Source organism: Lissotriton vulgaris, chromosome 6 (genome assembly GCF_964263255.1).
Source record: "Lissotriton vulgaris chromosome 6, aLisVul1.2, whole genome shotgun sequence".
Lineage (NCBI taxonomy): Eukaryota > Metazoa > Chordata > Amphibia > Caudata > Salamandridae > Lissotriton > Lissotriton vulgaris.
The window spans coordinates 757,421,601-757,443,621 of NC_141694.1; the positions used below are offsets into that span (position 1 = coordinate 757,421,601).

Consider the following 22,021-nt stretch of genomic DNA (forward strand, 5'->3'; position numbering starts at 1 on the left):
GTCACACCAGAGCTCCTTTTTTAGCTCCTCTGCCATACAATAACTCCCACGCACGCACAGGTATCCCACAATGCACTCGGTCTCGCCATGGTGAGGAATGTTGAACGTACGTGCAGTGACTGCAGCGCAGAACTGATAAACACACGTTAATGGCAAACTAAGGCTGTGAAGGTAGCACGGTACAGATGTGTAGGAAACACAAAGGTATTGTTTGCAAGCGGCCTTTTAAAAGGCCTCGAGTCTGAATGGGCTTCCTGCAGGCCCAGTGTGTGGCATGGTGCTGCACAGAGATGCACAGTTTAGCCGCACTGACTTCAGCACATCACAGGAATCCAGGCAGGCCCCCTCCTGGGGCTTTCAGCCGAGTCTCAAAAGTACAAGGGGATATAATCCCAGCCGCTAAGGAGCGTGCACATTAAAGAAGAAAGATTTTACATGTTCTAAAGAGTCCTTTCTTTTATATCTATAGTTGGTTTGTATTTATGTTGGTATTCTTTTTTCGTGATAGCAGTGAAGTTTCCACCCTGGTTTGCTGTTCATCTTCACGTTTGTTCTCCAATTCACACTTGTAGCTTTCGGGGGTCAGGGTTTCACTCTTGTCGCTCTCTGCACCAGTGTCGCTTCTTCTTTTTTCCATTCCCACGGGGTAAAGGTCAATGCAAATGGGGGCCATTTTACCGCGAAATGCTAATAGAGTGGTGGATGATACATTAACACACAATCACTTTATAGGCATGTGTTCTCTCCTCCAGTGTGAGCATATGGAAATCAGTTTGAATTCTAAAATCTTTTTTTTTATTAAAAAAAAATGTTGCTCACGAAAAAGAATGCAAAAGCGGAGTACTTAACCACTGAGTACTACGCAGACAAGGGATGAACTCGTGCATACAGAGCACATGTGCAAACATATAAATATATATGGTCTGGCATCTTCGTCCACAGGGAATGATCTATGTAAACATACATAATTCAAGCGATATACACAGAGAAAAGTGCACAGAGCGCATACATACACTACACTGTAGCTAGATGTACAAGACATGGTGCATGCAAAAGGGCAGTGGTCGTAAATAAACAGGAAAGGGTGCAGACATAGGAAGTACACATAAAAACAAAAGTCAGGGAGCACGCACATGCAGGTGTGCAGGATGGCTGCAGAGTAGAGAGAGCCTACATATATGAACAGCACCAGAGATATTCCGACAACTCTCAGTAAACTAATAAAGCTTAAGGGAACATTTCTCTTAATTAAAAAAGCATACCAGAAACAGTTCTTCTAGTAGATGCACCCTTTGCATAACACTGCGCGTGAACCATTCCGAAAACAAGTATGAATTACATAGCAAGCTTTTTCCTACATCAAATAACTGAATCATAGTCGGTCTAGATCTCTTCTGCCATATAATTCTTCTAGAAATTGTACTTTTCGCGTGACACCATACAGGAACCATTCTGAACACTGCATGATTTACATAATAAGCCTGTTCCTACATCAAGAAACTGAACATGCATCTGTCCCTACCTCCTCTGTCCTACATTTCTCAACTTTCCAGGCTAATTTCCCTCCTAGTTTCACTGACTCAGCACGAATAAACATGGTTTAGAAACCCTAGATGTAATACCACAATAACACTACAGCCATTTGAGGCGTGCACTACCGCACCAAATTACAGAAGGGCGTTGACTGGATACTGCCCATTTAATTTCAAATCACAATGACACCAGCAAAAATGCAATACTGCCCATAACTAAAATATCTACATTAATTAACAAGAACAACTAACTCCCTCTAGACAAAAAACCGCATACAACTGACAATCTAATAGCGTGGCTTAATATTCGATGAACTGAAATACATCCGACACTAGAAACGAACACTGGGCTCCATGGAGTAGGGTGCTACTCACCGGCAAAGTACTTTGAAACCTCATATGGGGTAGAAAGTGCTATATAAATTCACTATAAAATACACAAGGCAGGGTGCACGCATTCATAAGGGGATTTTTAGGGTAGGTAGGAGTATTGGGTGGTAAGGGTATTTTTAAGGTTTAGGGTGTGTTGAGGTTTTCGTTGGTAAGGGGATTTTTAGGGTGTAGGGGTGGGTAGGGATTTTGGGTGGTAAAGGGATTTTTAGGGTTTAGGGGTGGTAGGGATTTTGGGTGGTAAGGGGATTTTTAAGGGTGGATAGAGTTTTGGGTGGTAAAAGTATATATAGGGTGTAGGAGTGGTCGAGTTCAGGGGTTGGAGGACGATAAGGTAACATTTAGAAGGTAATATATACATCTACATGCATGCAGCCGGATGAATATATAAATATGGCAGACTGGATACATACAGTGCGCAGAATCGATACATAGGGTACAGCAGGCGCGCAACGTGGATAGGGCTCAAAGGGCCTACTAAATATATCAAGAGCCACTGAACTGACCATTCTAATTTGTCCAAGGGTATAACTCTATGTCTATTTATCAACGATACTGCACACATATCAAAATATCTACAAACAATAGGTTTTCATTATAATTCTATTTTATTCACCATATTGATTTTTGATTATTTCATTTTTCATAAATTCTAAAAAAAACTTTTTTTTTGTTTTTTTATACTTTTTTGTTAATTGACTTTAGATTATATTTCATTGTTTCAACAGTGTAAAGACTTTTGTACAAAAAATCATATACCCCCATAAAACATTTATCAAAAGCTTAACAGTATAGACATTATCCACTCATTCAAGACTGTCTCACCATTCATTCCTCTCATACACATACACTCTCGTACTGTACAAAATTGTTAAAAGACATCAAACAGCTGAGATACGAGGACTCTATATAACGATTTGTATCATGTTTACATCGTATTTATTTATTTATTTATTTTATTTATAAAGTTTTATATAGCGCGAACTTGATCCCGAAGGATATCAGAGCGCTTTACAAAACAATCTCATATGTTTTTATAGTCGTTAACCCCTTTAGCGCGCTGCAAATTACGCGCTAGTGCGGAACGTTCTATTGCGGGGGCGGGGTCGGAACGTTCAGCGGACGTGCGCAGCACTAGCGAGGTAGTGCACGCGACGTCCGCTGAACGTGCGCCGCACTTAACGGGTTAATCCTTATTCTGGTGGTCCTCCTTGATGGAATTCTCAGGTGTTTGTAGATGACCTACGTACGTTTCAGTGGGAATTCGATTTTACCACCTTCAACAGGGCCGAATAGATATATACTAATAAAACTGGGGTTTCTTCACATAAAGGTTTCTGTATGATGACTTTCTTTGGTTACTGTAATCAGGGATGGCCTATCTTGGACCTAGATGGCAATTTCAGCTAGTAATGTAAAGGTATACATCCTTTAAGGGGATTCTTTAATCTCTAGTGTTTTCGGTTATTCTGAAGGTGCAGTTAAAAGATCATTTACGACTGCTAAAAGTTTTCAAATTGTATGTCCAAAATGGGATTATTTCATGTGTGATAGCGCAGAGCGTCGTCCCAAAAAGGTGCACGTCTCCCGATACCTGCCGCCGTCTCTGCAGCTTTCCAGAGCAGATCACTCATTCCAGGCAGATATTGTATGTATTCTTTCTTTGACTTAAAAGCCCACACTATGCGCAGAGGATCCAGTGCTCAAACCTCTCTGCTCCCAACATGCGCTTCGTGTTCAGAGCCAGCCCACTAGTGCAGTATAGCGCCAACATCGCCAAAGTACTTTGAAACCTCATATGGGGTAGAAAGTGCTATATAAATTCACTATAAACAACACAAGGCAGGGTGCACGCATTCATAAGGGGATTTTTAGAGTAGGTAGGAGTATTGGGTGGTAAGGGTATTTTTAAGGTTTAGGGGGTGTAGGGGTTTTCGATGGTAAGAGGATTTTTAGGGTGTAGGGGTGGGTAGGGATTTTGGGCGGTAAAGGGATTTTTAGGGTTTAGGGGTGGTAGGGATTTTGGCTGGTAAGGGGATTTTTAAGGGTGGATAGAGTTTTGGGTAGTAAGTATATACATAGGGTGTAGGAGTGGTCGAGTTCAGGGGTTGGAGGTCGATAAGGTAACATTTAGAAGGTAATATATACATCCACATGCATATATAAATATGGCAGACTGGATACATACAGTGCGCAGGATCGATACATAGGGTACAGCAGGCGCGCGACGTGGATAGGGCTCAAAGGGCTTCAGCCCCCCTCCGTTGTGTGCATCAGCCCGGGCTGTGACAGCTTCCCGGGCGCACGCACATAGACTTGAGCTGCTGTGGGATGGCTGGTTTGGCACATGTCTTATTGCAGCCACATCAGAGTACTTCACAGGTCTTTAAAATACCATTTAATTGTTAACAAGGCTTTGTTTTTTTCACACCCATTCTTGGATCCCCTGAATATCCACTCTGACTATTGCTGGAAGAATTAGGGCCCCCCCTCCGAAATTTTTATGAGCCCCCCACCCCACCCCAGAATTTGGCTCTAGTTGTGCCTCTGGGGTACAGTGTATACAGTAATCCAGTAGGATACATATATAGGGGGAATGGATACACACAGGCAGGTGGAAACATTGGACACAGTGTTTAAATACATCAGGGTGGATACATACATGAGGCAAGGTGGATACATTCATAAGGTAAGGTGCGTACATACAGCACAGTGGATACATACAGCAAGTTAATACATACATGGGAGGAGGCACATACACACAGTATTCTAGATACATAAATAAAGCAAACTGGATACACATTTAGGGCAGTGTGGATACACACATAGTGCAGTTTGGACACAAATATGGGAGGGTATTAATTTAGCAGGCTCTACATATAGATACCTTTTTCATATGTTGATATACACTTATGGTCAAAGACATCCTCAATAACTGCCAAACAGCCATGCCAGCCGAGCTATCATTACCTACTCTCTTGAACCAGATCTATACCCTAAATGTACACAAACATGAACATACAAAACTCATTTAAAAAAACAAAACCTAGGCACTGAACTTGTTGTTCCTTTCACCTATTACCCAATGTGCAATGGTCAGATCCCATGTACGAAAGGTCTGCTTACGTTCATTTTTGTCTAGCTTTATCAAAGAACATAGTCTTCTTTGCAGCAGATGTTAAACAAAATGTATAAGTTGACTGTCAGACTGCTTTTCAAGCTCCTCCCCTTGTGACTCCACTTACTTTCCTCTGCTACACCTTGACCCCCAATTTAAGGGTTTACCCGCAGTAAATCGTATCCAATTCCAGCACTTGCTGCGCCATGCTTCGGCTTGCATTTTTACAGTGCTAGATGTACAACGCCAACAAACCACCAAATGACCCTGGTGGACAAACTCAGCCCTGTAGCGCTGTGAATAAACATGTATTTGCCACGGGGAATGTAGTGCACAACCGACCCCCTTAAAGCTCCTTAAAGCAAGACACACTTGACTAGTGTGCCACAATGAGCAAGGTATGCCAGTCAGGCCTGCGTGGAGATAAGCCCATAGCCAGAAGGACGCTAGCCACGTCTGCGCGGTTCCCGCTGCTCTGAGCAGGTGGTGCGTGCTGAAAGGGCCGTGACGTCACCACGTCACCATTTCAAGAAAACCATCCGTACATTCCATTGTGCCGCATCAGCATGGGGGACCCCCGCACGCACGGGCAGGTCACAATGGAATGAACCCACTGGTCATTTGCAACTACTGAATAGCAACAAAAGACTGCTGCGAGCCGTCATTTGACTCTGGTCGGTGTGTGAACCCGCTTTGTGTCACCACTGCAGAGATGGACAAAAGAGGCCACGGCGGAGAGCCGGCCTTAGTCACCAAAAAAAGCACTGAAGGAAAACCCCTTCAAATCCCAAGAGCCTGGAAGGGTTAAAATACTCGAGGCTTGCACATTCTTTACAACTCTCTGCCTGCTGCATAAGGCATATGCAGCTTGTCCAGACACCGGTCGAACTTCTAAGAGATACTTGCTGTCCGTTTAGGGCCGTGAGTAGCTTCACATATCAATCACATTAAGCACTGCGTGCAAAACTGGATTCAAGAAAAAAAAGTACAAACATTAGCAGCCTTGTAAAGCGTAAGGGCCTCTGTGTTTTTATCAACCCTTCAGCTTGCATCCTTTTAATTAAATCTTACGTTCATCACTACAACAAGCACCACAGAGCTCGCAGGTTTCCCCAGTCCATGCTTAAATAGGTTGTTCAACCTTGTTTATTCTTTGCACTCTGTGAATAGTAGTCAGGGTTTTATAATGGGATCACGATTCATAGGGACTTCACTTTCCAGAACGCAAAAAATAAATAAAACCGGCACTTGTTAAGCTACTTAGGTATGTAATTGAGAAACCGGAGAGGTCTGACCCCATTCGCCTGTGGAGTAGTGTATATCAGACCCTATCCACACACTTGCAGAATTTACCCACAGCACCATACACCTGCCACTGCCTTGTGGCAATGGGAGTGAGGGTTGATGAATGGATGGATGAATGAATGAATGAATGAATGAATGAATGAATGAATGAATGAATGAGACTACTGTCACTATACTAGCAATACAAACAACTTGTGGACTGTACCAGCAATAAACCGACTACAAGGTTAACTCAGTGATTTTGACGCTCGCCACCATCTACTCTATCTCATCTGCTAGACTTGATTTTAAACCTTGACAAGGTTAACTGATCCTTTCATTTCAGAAAGGTCAATAAATGAGTTCTATCAAAATGGATAACACCTGTTGTCCTGTTCTTTACATATCCTAGAAAAACCAGACGCGAGGGATGAAGTTCTTTAAAGTCACATTATTACTCTGCAAAACAAAACTTTCCAGTGGCACTGCAAGTTGCTATAGATAGCAAAAGCTGCATTCTCGGACCAGTCATACAAATAACACTGAAATCCGCAGAGCTTTGCACGACGGTGCACCACTGAAGATTTACTACACACAAGGATTTGAAACAAGCATTGGAAATGCAATAGGTCTCGCACCATTAGAGTTAGTGCTTTTAGAATTGTTTATGGGTTTTTTTTGTAAATGTTTAGCATTTTTGTTTCCTGTAGCCAATGCTAAAGAATTACAAATAAAAAAAGCCATAAACATTTCTAAAAGCTCTAACTGAAATGGTCTGAGACCTATTGCACTGTGTGAGGGTTTGAGGGTGAGTGAGGGTGAGGGTGGGGCTGAGGTGTTGAGGGTGAGTGAGGGTGAGTGAGAGGTTGAGGGTGAAGGGTTGAGGGTGTGAGGGTGAGCGAGGGTGAGTGAGGGTGAGTGAGGGTGAGGGGTTGAGGTTGAGGGTGAGGTGTTGAGGGTGAGTGAGGTGTTGAGGGTGAGTGAGGGTGAGGGTGAGTTAGGGTGAGGGATTGAGGGTTAGTGAGGGTGAGGGGGAGTACTTGAGGCTGAGTGAGGGTGACTGAGAGTGAGGGTGAGTGAGGGGTTGAGGGTGAAGGTTTGAGGGTGAGGGGTTGAGGGTGAGTGAGGGTGAGGGGTTGAGGGTGAGTGAGGGTGAGTGTGGGTGAGTGAGGGTGAGTGAGGGTGAGGAGTTGAGGGTGAGTGAGGGTGAGGGTGAGTGAGTGTGAGGGGTTGAGGGTGAGTGAGGGTGAGGGTGAGTGAGGGTGAGACTGAGGTGTTGAGGGTGAGTGAGAGGTTGAGGGTGAAGGGTTGAGGGTGAGGGGTTGAGGGTGAGTGAGGGTGGAGGGTGAGGGGGTGAGGGGGTGAGGGGGTGAGGGTGAGCACAAGTAGAGATATTGAACTACGATTTACAATGCGAGAGTTGGAAAGTTCTTGCATAGTGCATCCAATTAATGAGGGCACATTCTGGGGGAGTGCGAGCGAAAGTTGTTGTTACATACTCTCCCTGCTTTAGTGACTCCGTTGGACAATAAAAGTAAATGCATTTCTGCGTGGTATCTCTGAAATCGATGTAGCGCAGACGTACTTTCCTTTCACGTTAAAGTTTGATTAGAGGCACGACAACATGGGGTAAAAAAAAAACAACAGGCTTTTACCATCTCTCACATTTTAAATGACCAAATGTTGTTGTATAAAACGGCAAATGCTAGCAGTCAGCGATAACACGCCACCTCCAAAGCCACCACCACTGGGGGACCAGTTGGGCCAGGGGAGGCGGGGCAATAACTGATAGAAAGGGGTCATCCAAGTTCTGGCAGCCACGATCCAGCTGTGAGGGCGGGGAGGTAGTTTCAGGAGTACCAACTTCTGCCGAAGATCCCAACAGACACAGAGGGGGAGGAGAGCGGGCTGAGAAAGCAGATCTGGCCGGGTGAGTTGGAAAAGCCATGCTGGATCTCCACCCCCTCCATACACAGCAGAGGTCTACTTGCCAGCGGAAAGGCAGGGCACAAACAGGCAGCCGCAATGAGAGTGGTCACCTTTGTCCTGTAACCCTGGGGGCTCACACTGCCGCATGGTGCTCTAACTCCACAGAGAAGGATTGCAATACAACAGCCTCCCGGTCCCCAGAGCCACAGGAAGAGCTTACACTCTGCTTGCAGGCTCCCCTCCCAGTGTTAGTGCTACGACGGAAAAATCTCTCCTGCAGCGCTACCACACACTGCAATACAATAACACTCTGTGGATGTGGTTACGCATACACGTCTCCCCAAAGCGTCATATACAGTATTTCTTCTGGATAGTCAAAAAATATTTAAATTGTAGATACGAAGGAAGAATACTAAAGACAGCGCTCTGCTCAATCGGTGTAAACTGGTAGTCCCAGCACACACGTAACGCAAAATTTTGCTATTTCCCGATTCCCATCAACCCGACCCATAGAATAGTGCACTGCTGCCTCAAGGCTCACTGGTACAGGAGAGTGCTGCTGTCCAACTGGACAGAGGAGCGCAACCTTAAACACCAGGTCAACCAAACGCTTTTTTTTGCGCGACCTGAGTAAATACTGCCCCAGAATAACAGAAACCGTGCTTAGGCAGCGTAGGGCAGTGCGACGACCTAAGAAGGCACGAACAGCTGAGCTGGCGCACAGAAGCTTAACGCGGAAGAAAACGACCGGAGGAAAGCACATGAAAACACACCACATTTCAGTAAGGAGGAACACAGCCTCAACAAAGCACAGACAGCAATTCTCGAGGGTGTAACAGAGTCTGGGCTAACATTGCACAAAAGAGAACAGCATAGGCCAGGAGAACACAATTAGGGACCAAATTGCACTTATTATTATTGTAAGAGCACAAGCAAATTGCACTTATTGTATGAGCACTACGACGCCACACAACGCATGAGGTTGTTTCTTAGCCGGTCATGGAACTCGCCACCCAAGGAAAGAGACTCCGCACCTCCGACTAGAGTGTCGCTCCATGAAAGCGAGCAGTGTATAACCAACTGAGAAGCGACCAAGGTCACATCTGCCCGAATACGAAAGGGACATACATCTATTGGCTCCTCGCAGAAAGACAACGCCTCAACTCTCCTAATTATACAACATTTTCAGCCAAGACAAGGATGAGGCAGCGAGTCAAAATGGAGGGCATTGCTGTGGGGAGGGGGGAGGAGAATTGAGACGCGACATGGCAGGCAGGGGAGGGGGCGGAGCGGGGGTGTGGGAGGAGTGCGGGAACAGACGGCGAGGGGAGGAGAGTAGGAGGAGGAGAGTAGGGGAGCTGTGGGGAGGGGGGAGGAGAAATGCGACGCGACATGGCAGGCAGGGGAGGGGGCGGAGCGGGGGTGTGGGAGGAGTGCGGGAACAGACGGCGAGGGGAGGAGAGTAGGAGGAGGAGAGTAGGGGAGGCACGGCCTAGCGGCCGTGCAATCAAGAAGTGAGGGGGCGGGAGAGTAGGCAAGGCAGGCGGCTGGGGGCATGTGCACGCGCTTTTAAGCTCAATGCGCATGCGCATTGAGCTTAAAAGTCACGGGCACTGCAAGGAATCGCCACGATTCCTTGCAAGTTGGATAAAGAGTGGATAAGCCCCCATAGTCTCGCTTGCTCGATGCGCATGCGCATCGACAGGCGAGACCTAAAAAACCAAACACTGTTGATAAACGTTGATATCCGCTTTAGGCACAATGGCATATTTGAAATGATGCCTAGTACATCTAGGATATTAAACTCCAACAAGCAGCAGCATTGTGTATGGGTTACGTCTGTACGCCTCTGGAAGGGGGCAGTTTTTAAGGAGGGGTACGTCCTTCGAAGTTTCCAGGTGAGTGTGAACTTTACGCACGTAAGTGAGCTCCAAGTCCTTACAGAACTAGAACTCACAGGAAGCCTCAAAAACGGCTCTTTTTACACCGCCTTGAAAATGACACAAATATTCCCAGATGAGCAGTATACTGAACCAGTTGTACTCCTTATAAGCAGGCCAAAACTCTCAACAGTAAATAACGAAGGAACTGAAAAATCTTGTACCCAACACTGCCTGCCTACAGATGAACGATATCTGCAGCGAATGACATACAGCGAGGTTTGAAGAATCATTTATGTCCACATGCAATGCTCACGTCAAGAAAAGAAAATTCCTTTCTAACTCCGGAAGAATTCATTTAAATCAAAGTTTCTAAACTCTGAGCATAAAATACTACATTTTCAAAACCTGACCCAGGACCCCTGATGACGCAAGAGGCCACTATTGTCTATTATTTAGCTATTTAAACAGGTGCCAGCTCAGTGATGGAACTAGACAAATAGGCCATGTTACATCACATGCATTTACAACGCATGCCATTACAAAGCGGACACACAACGATCGTGTTGTTACATCGCATACCATTACAACGTAAGTCATTACAACAACTTGCAGTACGGGGCGTTGGATTTTGGATTAGTATAATTTGCTATTCCAACTCCAGTCTGTGCAACATTAGGGAAGGTGTTGGATTTTAAATCCAACACCTTCTGCCCCCTACAGCAAGTCGCTGTAACGACTTTCCTTGTAATGGTATACGGATTAACAACGCTGTCGTTGTAATGACCGCATTGTAATGGCGTGTGTTGTATCGCATGCGTGGTAAATGAGATTTACTCGCCTCCAGTGAGCGGCATACTAGGCAAACAATGCCATGGACCCACAAAATAAATTTTACTTTTTCCCTTGAATATGGTGCCTACACAACTTGATGCCCAAGGCGACCACCTGGCTCATCTTTATGGAACGGTCGCTGGACCTGTAAACACAGAAGAATATGTAATGTAATGTAATTACCAGATTCCAATTCCGAAGAGCCGTCGAAGATTTTGAAGTAACTCGATTCACAGTCATGGGATTCAATGTCCAAATCACCAAATTTTATATGCAGTTTTTTCCCTTGGGGAACTTTGATGTGCCTTTCACAGAAAGTGCCATTTGGATAGGTTCCGGGGTAGTTCTTGGATGCCAATGTGCCACTCTCTTTACCAATCACCATGTGCCCGCACCCATCAGCTGAAACAGAAGAAGCCACATATCAAAGATTAATCAGCATTCAACTTTCACTTAAAATGAACACAAACATTTGGATGAAACATTTGGATGAATGAACTTCCGGAATGGACATAGAGCATTTTACTACAACCAAGGCCGACTGCAGTCTAGTCTGACAGAGGAGAGGGTACTTCATCCCCACCCAAAAAGGAGAAATTATGTCACAAGGTTAAATAGCAATGCCTTTAGGTTCCACAGGGTTCACACCCTATAGAGGAATACGTTGCTTAACCCGAGGGCTTATAGTGTCAAAGCTTGTAATTGCTTTCTTTTTAAATGGACCAGAAAGCCTAATGAGAATTGCATTTTTGGCGCACATTTCTCAGTAGCTGATTATTGTATTCAGTTCTCTCCATTGACCAAGCCGAGTTAACATTTGCCATGGGATCAACCATGCTTAAGAATCAGGGTATCTGTGCGCCACCAACTGAGCCCAGAAGTACTGCATTCTGTCTGGAGGGAGTATCCACAATCCCAGTGGGAAAGACTGAGTTAGAGGATGGACCCCATCCAAGAGACAGCGCTCACCCACAGTAACATGAATTATGTGATAGACAGGTACAAGCACAGAGGTACCTAGATGGCCAACGGACTGTGTTATGACACATAGAGACTGAATGCTTATTGGAGGAAAGCTGAGAGGAGAATCAGGATTCGATCAACTCGTATAACCTCTTGAAATGCAATTGGATCTAGTGCTTAAGAGAGTGAGAGAGGCCTGAGCCCACAGTAAAAGCGCATGTAAATAAGAGGATAAAGAAGAGTTGGAGACCAACTGCTCTGTATGCTCGGTCAGAGGGAACAAGGAGAGCACAAGGGTTCGGAAAGGCTAGGTTGCGCCTAAGCGAAAGTGGTGTTGAAGTTAATTATTTAACCTAAACGGACCCCAGGGTGGGGAATCCCCATCAGGGTAACGTAAGGGCAGAGTGACTGAAGAGCAGCCATTGCAAGATAATTTTTTACAATGGGCTTCACTGGGTAGCCTCTGAAAAGGTTTTTGTCCCTCTTATTGACATCTAGTGAATACTTAGTTGGTGATGAGGTCTTCTCGATGTTCCTGCCATTTTATGTCATAAAAGAGGCAAATTTAGGGAGGGGGGGTGAAGCTAAAAGATAACAGTTGAGTGTTTAAGTCCAAAGAAAGTTCGCTGTTAAAACGGGAAGAGTACAGTAGGTACTTTTCACACTAGGCCCCTAGTGAGAAGCCCTAATACCCAACCACATTCTGGCCAGGGCAAAAGTTACAAGTATTTTGCTGTGACATGCGGTCTGATACTTCCTATTTTTTTGTAACTTTATTTTTAATTTTGCAACAGCCCTACAAATATTTTTTTATAAGTAAATCACTGGTGTGATATAGAGCTAGGGAACATGCCAAGTGTGGACATCGGGACGACCATACAATTAGGGTAACAAACAGGATAGTAGCACAGACAGCAGCACGTGGTCTGATGCTTGATGGGTACAACCAGCCTAGTCACAGCAGGGCATGACACCCACTTTCTTTCAGCACTCCTGCCTACAATGCACTGAACACCATAACAGACAGCACTGCTGGCTACAGGCATAAACAGAGTGGCATGACATGAACAGAGTGGGAAGGAAGGCTCACACTCTCAGCTCCCTGCCACGGGCATCTTTGATAGACTGTTCTTATATGCCAAAGAACCAGCACATGCACTGTCATTCGGTCACAAATGTCGAGCACTGAGGCATTATTTGACGTTTGTGATCTTTACCCTATTCAGTAAATAAAAAAAATAAAAATAAAGACTGCATATATGTACACACACTATTCAGCATCAAATATATAAAACTGCTCAGCTCAGACGTAGCCAGACAACTCTCCTTATCTGGAGCCCATATAAATGATCTAACATGGGCGGTAGACAACAACAATTGATTTCAAGTTGGAGCCAAGTAGCCTTGTAGTACGCCTGGGAGGAGGGCAGGGAGGGGGGATTGTTTCAAGTTTAAGGACTTACTTAAGATTAAGGGCCAGGACAGAAGAATCAACAGTACACTTATAGTCACCTGGTCTGGGTTTGAACAGGGAAGGGCGAGGGGAGCAGAGGAGAAGGGGACATTACCCCCTTCTCCTGGCACCGTGCCCTCGACATCAAGAATATGTGAAATGTAAACGTGAATCTGAACTAGAACTATACACTATATTACTGCCTATTTACAATGCATGTCAAACTCAATAGTTTGTTAAAAAAAAAAAAGAGATAGACCACAAATCCACTGACAATCCGGTGCCCACAAAACAGGTATTCGTCAGAGAAGGCTCAATAATGCCACCCAGCTGCCAAGTTAGGCACCAATATAGTCCACTAACTGGATTTTGTGCCTGTACAGGTCATAACAATAAGTATAGAACGTTTTATGTTTTCCACCAAGCAGTATGCTGGTTCTTTCTAACAAAAAAAAAGAAAAAAGCCAACCTTTGTTATAAATGCTACAGGTTGACCTCACCCATTAGTATTCACCTTTCAAATCATAAAAACCCACTTACGCACTCAGCTCACCTTTCCCACTGTATGCTGGCAGCAAGCCTCTGGTACATTTACAACACAACATACTGGAATTCCCACCACCAACATGAACGTAAGCATGTGCACGCTTATTGATATCTTCACATATCTCACTCTCTCCAACCTGAGGCCATAATAGCTGAATGTGTCAAAGATCCAACCTCGAGACTTGAACAGCAGTAAGGCATTCCTTACCAGATTCCCGCAACCAGAGCCGTATCAACTCAACGAATGCACGTGCAATGGCCGGTAATAGAACATCAATTCTATCTTAGAACAAATGACAAAAGTAAAGCAATAATCTCTTGATCCTTCTCGTTATCAATGGGTATGGGCGAGTAGCTCCACCCCCAAGATATACTGCAGCCGTGTCAGCGAGACGAAGCTTTCAAAATGACAAGTTGCAAACAACGGCAGCTCAGGAATGCGGATTGTGTGAAGCACTCTCTTGGGATGCCCTGACCACCATGTGCTAAACAAACTGGAAAAAATCTTGAATTCCGAACCCCACTTTGTGCCAACTACGATTTTCTAATCATTTAACATTCGGGCCACCTGACAAAAAAATGTCAAGGAGCAAAAGCAGAAGACACAGGGACTGTGAAACACTCTCAATCAACCCTTGATAGCATACACACTCACTAGAGTTTAGGAGTCTCCTAATAACCAAGCACCAGCTCATGCCAATTCTCATGATAGGGCAATATTGATCATGTATCCTGATGGATTATAACCATACTGCATGCAGTCCTCCACCCTTCACCAACGACTTGTCTCTCACACCCACATGCAAAATCCAACCGTAGACTGGGCCATTAATTAGCAAGTTAAACAAAAGCCTCAAGTCACAGGCTAGTTGTGTGGACCTGCTGTGAATTTTATTTTCAGAAAATTTTCTGAAATTACACTTACTAGAAGGAATGCATTTCACTGGTAGCTGCAGTAAGTTTTCCATGAAAATACACTCCACACAAAAATGCCATGTTAGACACCGCCAGGAAACCTGGTTTGAAGACAAAATCTCTCTACTAAAGGAATTTCCCACTCAAACAACTCTCATGTAGGGAAATGCCATGCACGTTTATTCAGAATGCTAAATAGTAAACATTTATACATTTCACACAATGCAAAAATCAGGAATTAATTAACATTAACTCATCAGCGTGACACACATTTGCGGAGGCATAGCTGTCACCTCCCCATTCAGAACGCCTCCTTCTCCAAGTGCAAAACAAAAAGCTGACACAGACCACCAACAAGCACACTCGTGTGGGCTGAATCAGCTAGCCTACCGACGCACAGATCTCAGCAGTGGCCATAAGACTTCATGTTTGCTGCCACATAAGACAACCAAAATAAATATACATATGTTCAAATAAAATGGAGAACATCAGTCAGAAGGATCTGAAGAAACACCGGTTTAGGAGCAAGGGAATGGACACATTAGTATGGATTTTTGGTGGGGATTGATGCAGAATCTCAAACGACTGCACCAATATATAATGGCACTGCAGATAACCTTTCTAAATATGGCCTGCAGGATGTTTATTGTTACTGAAACATCAAAATGGCTGCCTGCCATACCATGTACAGGTCATGAAAAGACTTGCTGCAATCACCAACAAGAAGGGTGAGCTATATTTGGAAATCTGTATGGCAAGGGGATCAAGGGATTGACATATTCACGTCTGCCTTCAGCTGAGGTTCAGTTAAAAACAAGCATTGGAAATGCAATAGGTCTCGCAGCATTAGAGTTAGTGCTTTTAGAATTGTTTATGGGTTTTTTTTGTAAATCTTTAGCATTTTTCTTTCCTGTAGCCAATGCTAAAGAATTACAAATAAAAAAAGCCATAAACAATTCTAAAAGCTCTAACTCAAATGAGGGTGAGGGGGTGAGGGGGTGAGGGTGAGTGAGGGTGAGGGTGGGTGAGGGGGTGAGGGTGGGTGAGGGTGAGTGAGGGTGAGTGAGGGTGAGTGAGGGTGAGTGAGGGTGAGGTGTTGAGGGTGAGTGAGGGTGAGGGTGAGTGAGGGTGAGGGTGAGGGTGAGTGAGGGTGAGGGTGGGTGAGGGTGAGTGAGGGTGAGGGTGGGTGAGGGTGAGTGAGGTGTTGAGGGTGAGTGAGGGTGAGGGTGAGTGAGGGGTTGAGGGTGAGGGGTTGAGGGTGAGGGGTGGAGGGTGAGGGGTTGAGGGTGAGGGGTTGAGGGTGAGTGAGGGTGAGGGTGAGTGAGGGTGAGGGGTTGAGGGTGAGTGAGGGTGGGTGAGGGGTTGAGGGTGGGTGAGGGTGAGTGAGGGCGAGTGAGGGTGAGGGCGAGTGAGGGTGAGTGAGGATGAGGTGTTGAGGGTGGGTGAGGGTGAGTGAGGGTGAGGGTGAGTGAGGGTGAGTGAGGGTGAGTGAGGGTGAGTGAGGGTGAGTGAGGGTGAGGGTGAGTGAGGGGTTGAGGGTGAGTGAGGGTGAGGGGTTGAGGGTGAGTGAGGGTGAGGGTGAGTGAGGGTGAGGGGTTGAGGGTGAGTGAGGGTGAGGGTGAGTGAGGGTGAGGGGTTGAGGGTGAGTGAGGGTGAGGGGTTGAGGGAGGGTGAGTGAGGGTGAGGGTGAGGGGTTGAGGGTGAGTGAGGATGAGTGAGAGTGAGGGGTTGAGGGTGAGGGGTTGAGGGTGAGTGAGGGTGAGTGGTTGAGGGTAAATGAGGGTGAGGGGTTATGGGTAAATGAGGGTGAGGGTGAGTGAGGGTGAGGGTGAGTGAGGGTGAGTGAGGGTGAGGGTGAGTGAGGGTGAGTGAGGGTGAGTGAGGGTGAGTGAGGGTGAGTGAGGGTGGGTGAGGGTGAGGGGTTGAGGGTGAGTGAGGGTGAGGGGTTGAGGGTGGGTGAGGGTGAGGGGTTGAGGGTGAGTGAGAGTGAGGGGTTGAGGGTGAGGGGGTGAGGGGTTGAGGGTGAGGGGTTGAGGGTGAGAGGGTGAGGGGTTGAGGGTGAGAGGGTGAGGGGTTGAGGGTGAGTGAGGGTGAGGGTGAGTGAGGGTGAGTGAGGGTGAGGGGTTGAGGGTGAGTGAGGGTGAGGGTGAGTGAGGGTGAGTGAGGGTGAGGGGTTGAGGGTGAGTGAGGGTGAGTGAGGGTGAGGGGTTGAGGGTGAGTGAGGGTGAGGGGTTGAGGGTGAGGGGTTGAGGGTGAGTGAGGGTGAGGGGTTGAGGGTGAGTGAGGGTGAGGGGTTGAGGGTGAGTGAGGGTGAGGGGTTGAGGGTGAGTGAGGGTGAGGGGTTGAGGGTGAGTGAGGCTGAAACAAATATATGGTTTCAAAAAATCCAAATCGTTCAAGATAATAATGCCATATCTCTAAACTATTTCCTAGAATACACAATTTGAATTGGAGATTACAATAAACATTAACCTTAAACCAAATGGATAACCAAATAAGCACGATCAAAATTCACAGCTCAAAGGTTCGGAACAGACCACATCAAACTCAATTGTGAAAAAAAGTCAAATATATTATTGCGTTATGTTAGTCTTTTACAGCCGAATACAAAGAACCTTCGTTTGTAGGTTCATCCCAAAAATTACAGTTAGTAAAGGTATTTTAAAGGTGGAAGGAGTTTCTCTTGCAATATGAGAACAATTAAGTAGACTCCTCTCACATGCAAATAACTTGTAGTCCGATTTCTCCTTCACCTTTAAAGGTTTCTGATATTTCAGACAATATATTGACGTACCATTTAATTATGCACAGCCAGCCTTTGATTTGAGAAATCATGAATTACGTATAAGCTGCTTACGTTATTTAACCAGCAGTAAACTGTATAAGCAGGAAAAACTTACTAGTTTTTGGTTTCAACAAGCTAGAAATGGTGAGGTGAGGCTGCCGGACTGACGGCCAAGTAGAATTTGCTGAAAAGGTTTGCCAGGTGTTGCGATGTATTTAGTTGGTTGGCGAAGGGGGTGTTGTGGATTTTTCCTGCTTTTTTTTAGCCGAGCTGCTGCAGATGTTGTGAAGACATTTGGCAATGTAAACAGCTGAGCTGAATGGCCGGGAATGAGTGGGCGGTCGAGGAGGCCGCTGCCGATTTGGTTAATGTTGGAGAAGGCTGAGAACAGCATGCTCGGGAACCAAAGGGCGGTGCAACCTGACGACTGGCCATGCCTGGGTCATGTGATACGACACCAGCAAAGCTGAATGGGGCGCGCTGGTCACATGACGCTGAAAGGGCTAGTTGACTGGCTAATGTAGACCCAGAGGGTGGTGAGAAGAGACATGATGATACCCGATCCCCAACTCCTAATGCATGTTGGGAGTTGTGTGATTCACATCAGAGTCCAACGCGACCTGCTTGTACTGTGGCCCAAACAGAAACAGCTCAGGCGAAGCCTTGCATCCCAAGCAAACAATATACACCCAAACTAACCCAGCGCCACATTCAGCGGTGTAGACAATGTAGTGGCAGCAGGGCATGACGTCCCTCTCCAGACTCTTGCATCAAGGCGCTCCATCAGAGTACAGACTTTCCTATCTTGAAGGGAAAAAGTAAACTCGCACCAGAGTATTCCAATATAACAATCCATAGCTTTAAATCGGAGACCCTGCAAAGTATACGCACAAAGAAAAACACTGGAAATAAGGCATTTTGGGTTAAAAGCAAAAATAGCTTGACGGCGCGACAAATAATTTGCTTGTGCAGAAAGAAAAAGGTGTGTTATTGATAAAGATGTGGTTCCTCATTTAAAACCGCCGGGCTACCTTGGCAAATAATTCACACTCATCCCCCACAGCCCAGGTAAACCGACCCTGCTCATATTGAGCCCGCAATTCCACCCTGTTCATGAAGGAGTAAGAATAAGGTGTAAGTAATGAAACGCTTACCCTGCTGCAGTCTGCCTAAGTGTCAACTCCGACAAAAGCCCTAGCATTCCTCCCTGCCCTGTTGCCAGGCCAACTCACAGTGAGGCAGGAAAGCGAGAGACTGGCTCTAATAACCCCCTTTGGAGGAGAGAGAGAGAAGGAGCTGGGAGGCGACAGCAGGGCGGAGCTCCTCTCGGCTTCTGTTAATGAAACTCCAGGAAATTAGTCAGTGCCTACTAACACATCCCTTCAATACAACTGGGCATCAAGTTACCGACCACCCACTCAAAACAGGAGTGCTCTGGGACAACGGCTGCAACTGCCTGGAAGAGTAAAAGTGGGAGATCGTGGGTGCGCCGAATGCCAGGGCCCAGAGGAAGGGGCAGATCGGAGCAGACGACTCGACAGCACCATAGAAAAGGCATAATGGCAGCCTCCATGGGAGGCGGGCACACTAGATTCAGCATGCCCAACTGTCTAGTGGCCCCGCGCCATCTGCTGCGCCGTCACGCCTGTCCCGATTCCAAGACGATCGCAAACTGCATTTTGGCGCTTGCAGTTTCGCTTTTACACTTGCAAGCCTGGACTCAACATCCCATCATGCAAAGTTCTGGAGGTTAAAAAAAATCAGACATGGCTTTAGGCGTCTAGGACACGAGGCCACTTGACAGGGCGCGCGCCAGCCAAAGAGGAGACACGTGTAGAAATCGTAATTTGGCTTGAGGGCGATGTGTTTACGTAAATATCTGTAAAGGAAACTACAAAAGCATAAAGCGACTCAGAGATGGTAAAGACGTGGGAAATAGGAGTCGTAAAGGAAACAGTCTTTTCAGAGCAACTACAGAGCACAATCGAGGTCCCGTCCAACGACTGTATTCAAGGCGACCGTTTTTTTTGTGGAGTGTGCTTTGCTTTTAACTCCGCAAAAGCTAAACAAATGAAACAGACTTTAATCGCTTACACATACCTTAATCAGCATTGTGTTTGAAAAACCGGAAGTGAAGTTCAGTTTATTGGTAGCCACGGTAGCGTAAAGAAGGCGGGGAGGGGGCGGAGCGGGGGAGAGGGTGTTAAGCAGCAGGGCTGCCTGACAAGAGTGGAGAGCGGGCGGGCAGAGAGAGTGAGGGGGCGGAGCGGGGGTGTGGGAGGAGTGCGGGAACAGACGGGAGGGGAGGAGAGTAGGAGGAGGAGTAGGGGAGGCACGGCCTAGCGGCCGTGCAATCAAGAAGTGAGGGGGCGGGAGAGTAGGCAAGGCAGGCGGCTGGGGCATGTGCACGCGCTTTTAAGCTCAATGCGCATGCGCATTGAGCTTAAAAGTCACGGGCACTGCAAGGAATCGCCACGATTCCTTGCAGTGTGGATAAAGAGTAGATAAGTCCCAATACTCTCGCCTTGCTCGATGCGCATGCGCATCGACAGGCGAGACCTAAAAAGGTGATCCCTTTAAAACCTGCATAGCAAAGAGTCCTTCCAAACCGGGCACGTATTCTAGGTCAATGTCTGTTTCATAATGCATAACGGATTTATGGCCTATCTGTCCTCCCCGTTAAATATTAACAAATGTATGGGCTTCAGCAAACAGCTCGAGTTCCCTCTTCTGAGTTCACTTCAAAGGTTTCTTTTGTTTAAATGAAGCTACGCAACTCCAACATTAAGTGTAATAAAACCAGAGGGACTATGATGACATATTGAAGGAGGAGCGTAGGGCAGGAGAAATATTTGGTCCCCATTTTCGGTACTTTAGGCGTCACCTTGGTCACCGAACATGAACCAATCTGCCACTGCTTAACTTTTATTTAAAATAAAAAGCGCATTGGTCGCACTGCTGATTTGCAATGCATGGCACTTCTTCCAATAAAAAGATTTAAACCATAAAATAACAAGCATTTGCAATGCAACAGGTCTCGCATTCACAAGAGTTTGAGCTAATGGCATTGTAAATGACAATGCCTTTTATTTATGTTTTGGTTTTTGAAAATTAAATAAAAGGCATTGTCAATTACAATGCCAATAGCTGAAACTCGCGTAAATGCAAGACTTATTGCAATGCTTGTTGCTGATGGTGCAGCGCTTCTATCCAGAAGCATTGCCAGAAGACCTTACTAGCACTGAGTTCCTAAATAACTTCCTAGATCTTGCATGGCTCCTCTGCGGTCTTATTGTAACTAACTCTCCGGCCAGTTGCCGATTCGTCGGCGAAGACAAAGCCCTGTCCTTTACCACTGGTAGTTTATAGTTACGATTGAAAGTTTGAGCAGCGGAGAGGCATGCAACTTATTATGTTATCTTATTAAATGTTTAATATTGTATGGGCTCTCTTCAAGGCGCTGACACAACAAAGTATTCTGATGCTGACATCACTTCCCATCCTGGATGGGAGTCATTTATGGGTCCGGGGACAGGTGCTTGAGATGGGATCAGCCAAGTCAAATTAAAAGGATGGCAAAGAAGGTATGCTTCAGGGGAGGCACAAAAGCAAGAAGAGGAATCAAAGCTTCTGAATAAGAAAAATGCTAATGAGATTGATAAAAAGCCAACAAATTATAAGAAATGGGCTAACCCAAAGCCCACTGTAAGTAGAGGGATTAACCACAATAGGTATTTCAACAACAAACTGTACACGAAAACTGAAAATAGATCCTTGCTTCTGAAACCCTTCTACTCCATGGCGTGAATTTCACCTGTTGATTATGGCTCTTATTGAAAGCCAATATTGTGAACATCATGTTCAAAACCTGGTCATTCAGGACAGAAAAATTGAAACCCTGGCTCTAAAGCCAATTATGGGGTAGGCACTCATTTGCTGCCTCCCAATGGTCTAAACACTTGAAGTAGGTGGTGGAAATGTAGATTGAAGTCCACCGTCTATCAGGTCTCTGCAGACTCCAGGAAGACAGCAGAATTCTCTCCATGAGGGTAGTGAATCATTCAGAATCGCTGTCAGTACAGTACTCTAGTTTGGAAGGCAAAAGAAGGCCCAGAGAATCAGTGGTGACACCAGGGTATTACATCGCTTTCAATTATAAGGAGCCCCCGCTTATTAGTGGATCTCCTAACCCCATAATGAAGCGCTTGCAGCATTAGCTAAAGGCATGCAAGGGGCATTAATTTCATACTTTTCTCTGTACCACATATTGTCATACTTTGCAAGTCATGGTTTGTCTATCCCGGTCTTTTACAGTATTCTACCATTGTAATGTTGCCCACATTTATTCAGGTGGTCCCATGCACTGATCTGAAATTGGTCTCTGTCTACCTT

At 45.8% G+C, this 22,021-nt stretch overlaps 1 protein-coding gene across 1 annotated transcript in view; it reads right to left on the reverse strand.

Moving 5' to 3' along the window:
* Positions 1–22,021, reverse strand: part of DCBLD1 (discoidin, CUB and LCCL domain containing 1) — a 258,277-nt gene that overhangs the window by 170,889 nt on the left and 65,367 nt on the right. The window contains exon 2 of the mRNA XM_086926742.1: positions 11,151–11,369. Within this exon, the coding sequence (XP_086782868.1) occupies positions 11,151–11,369 (219 nt within the window). The remainder of the gene's footprint in view (positions 1–11,150; positions 11,370–22,021) is intronic.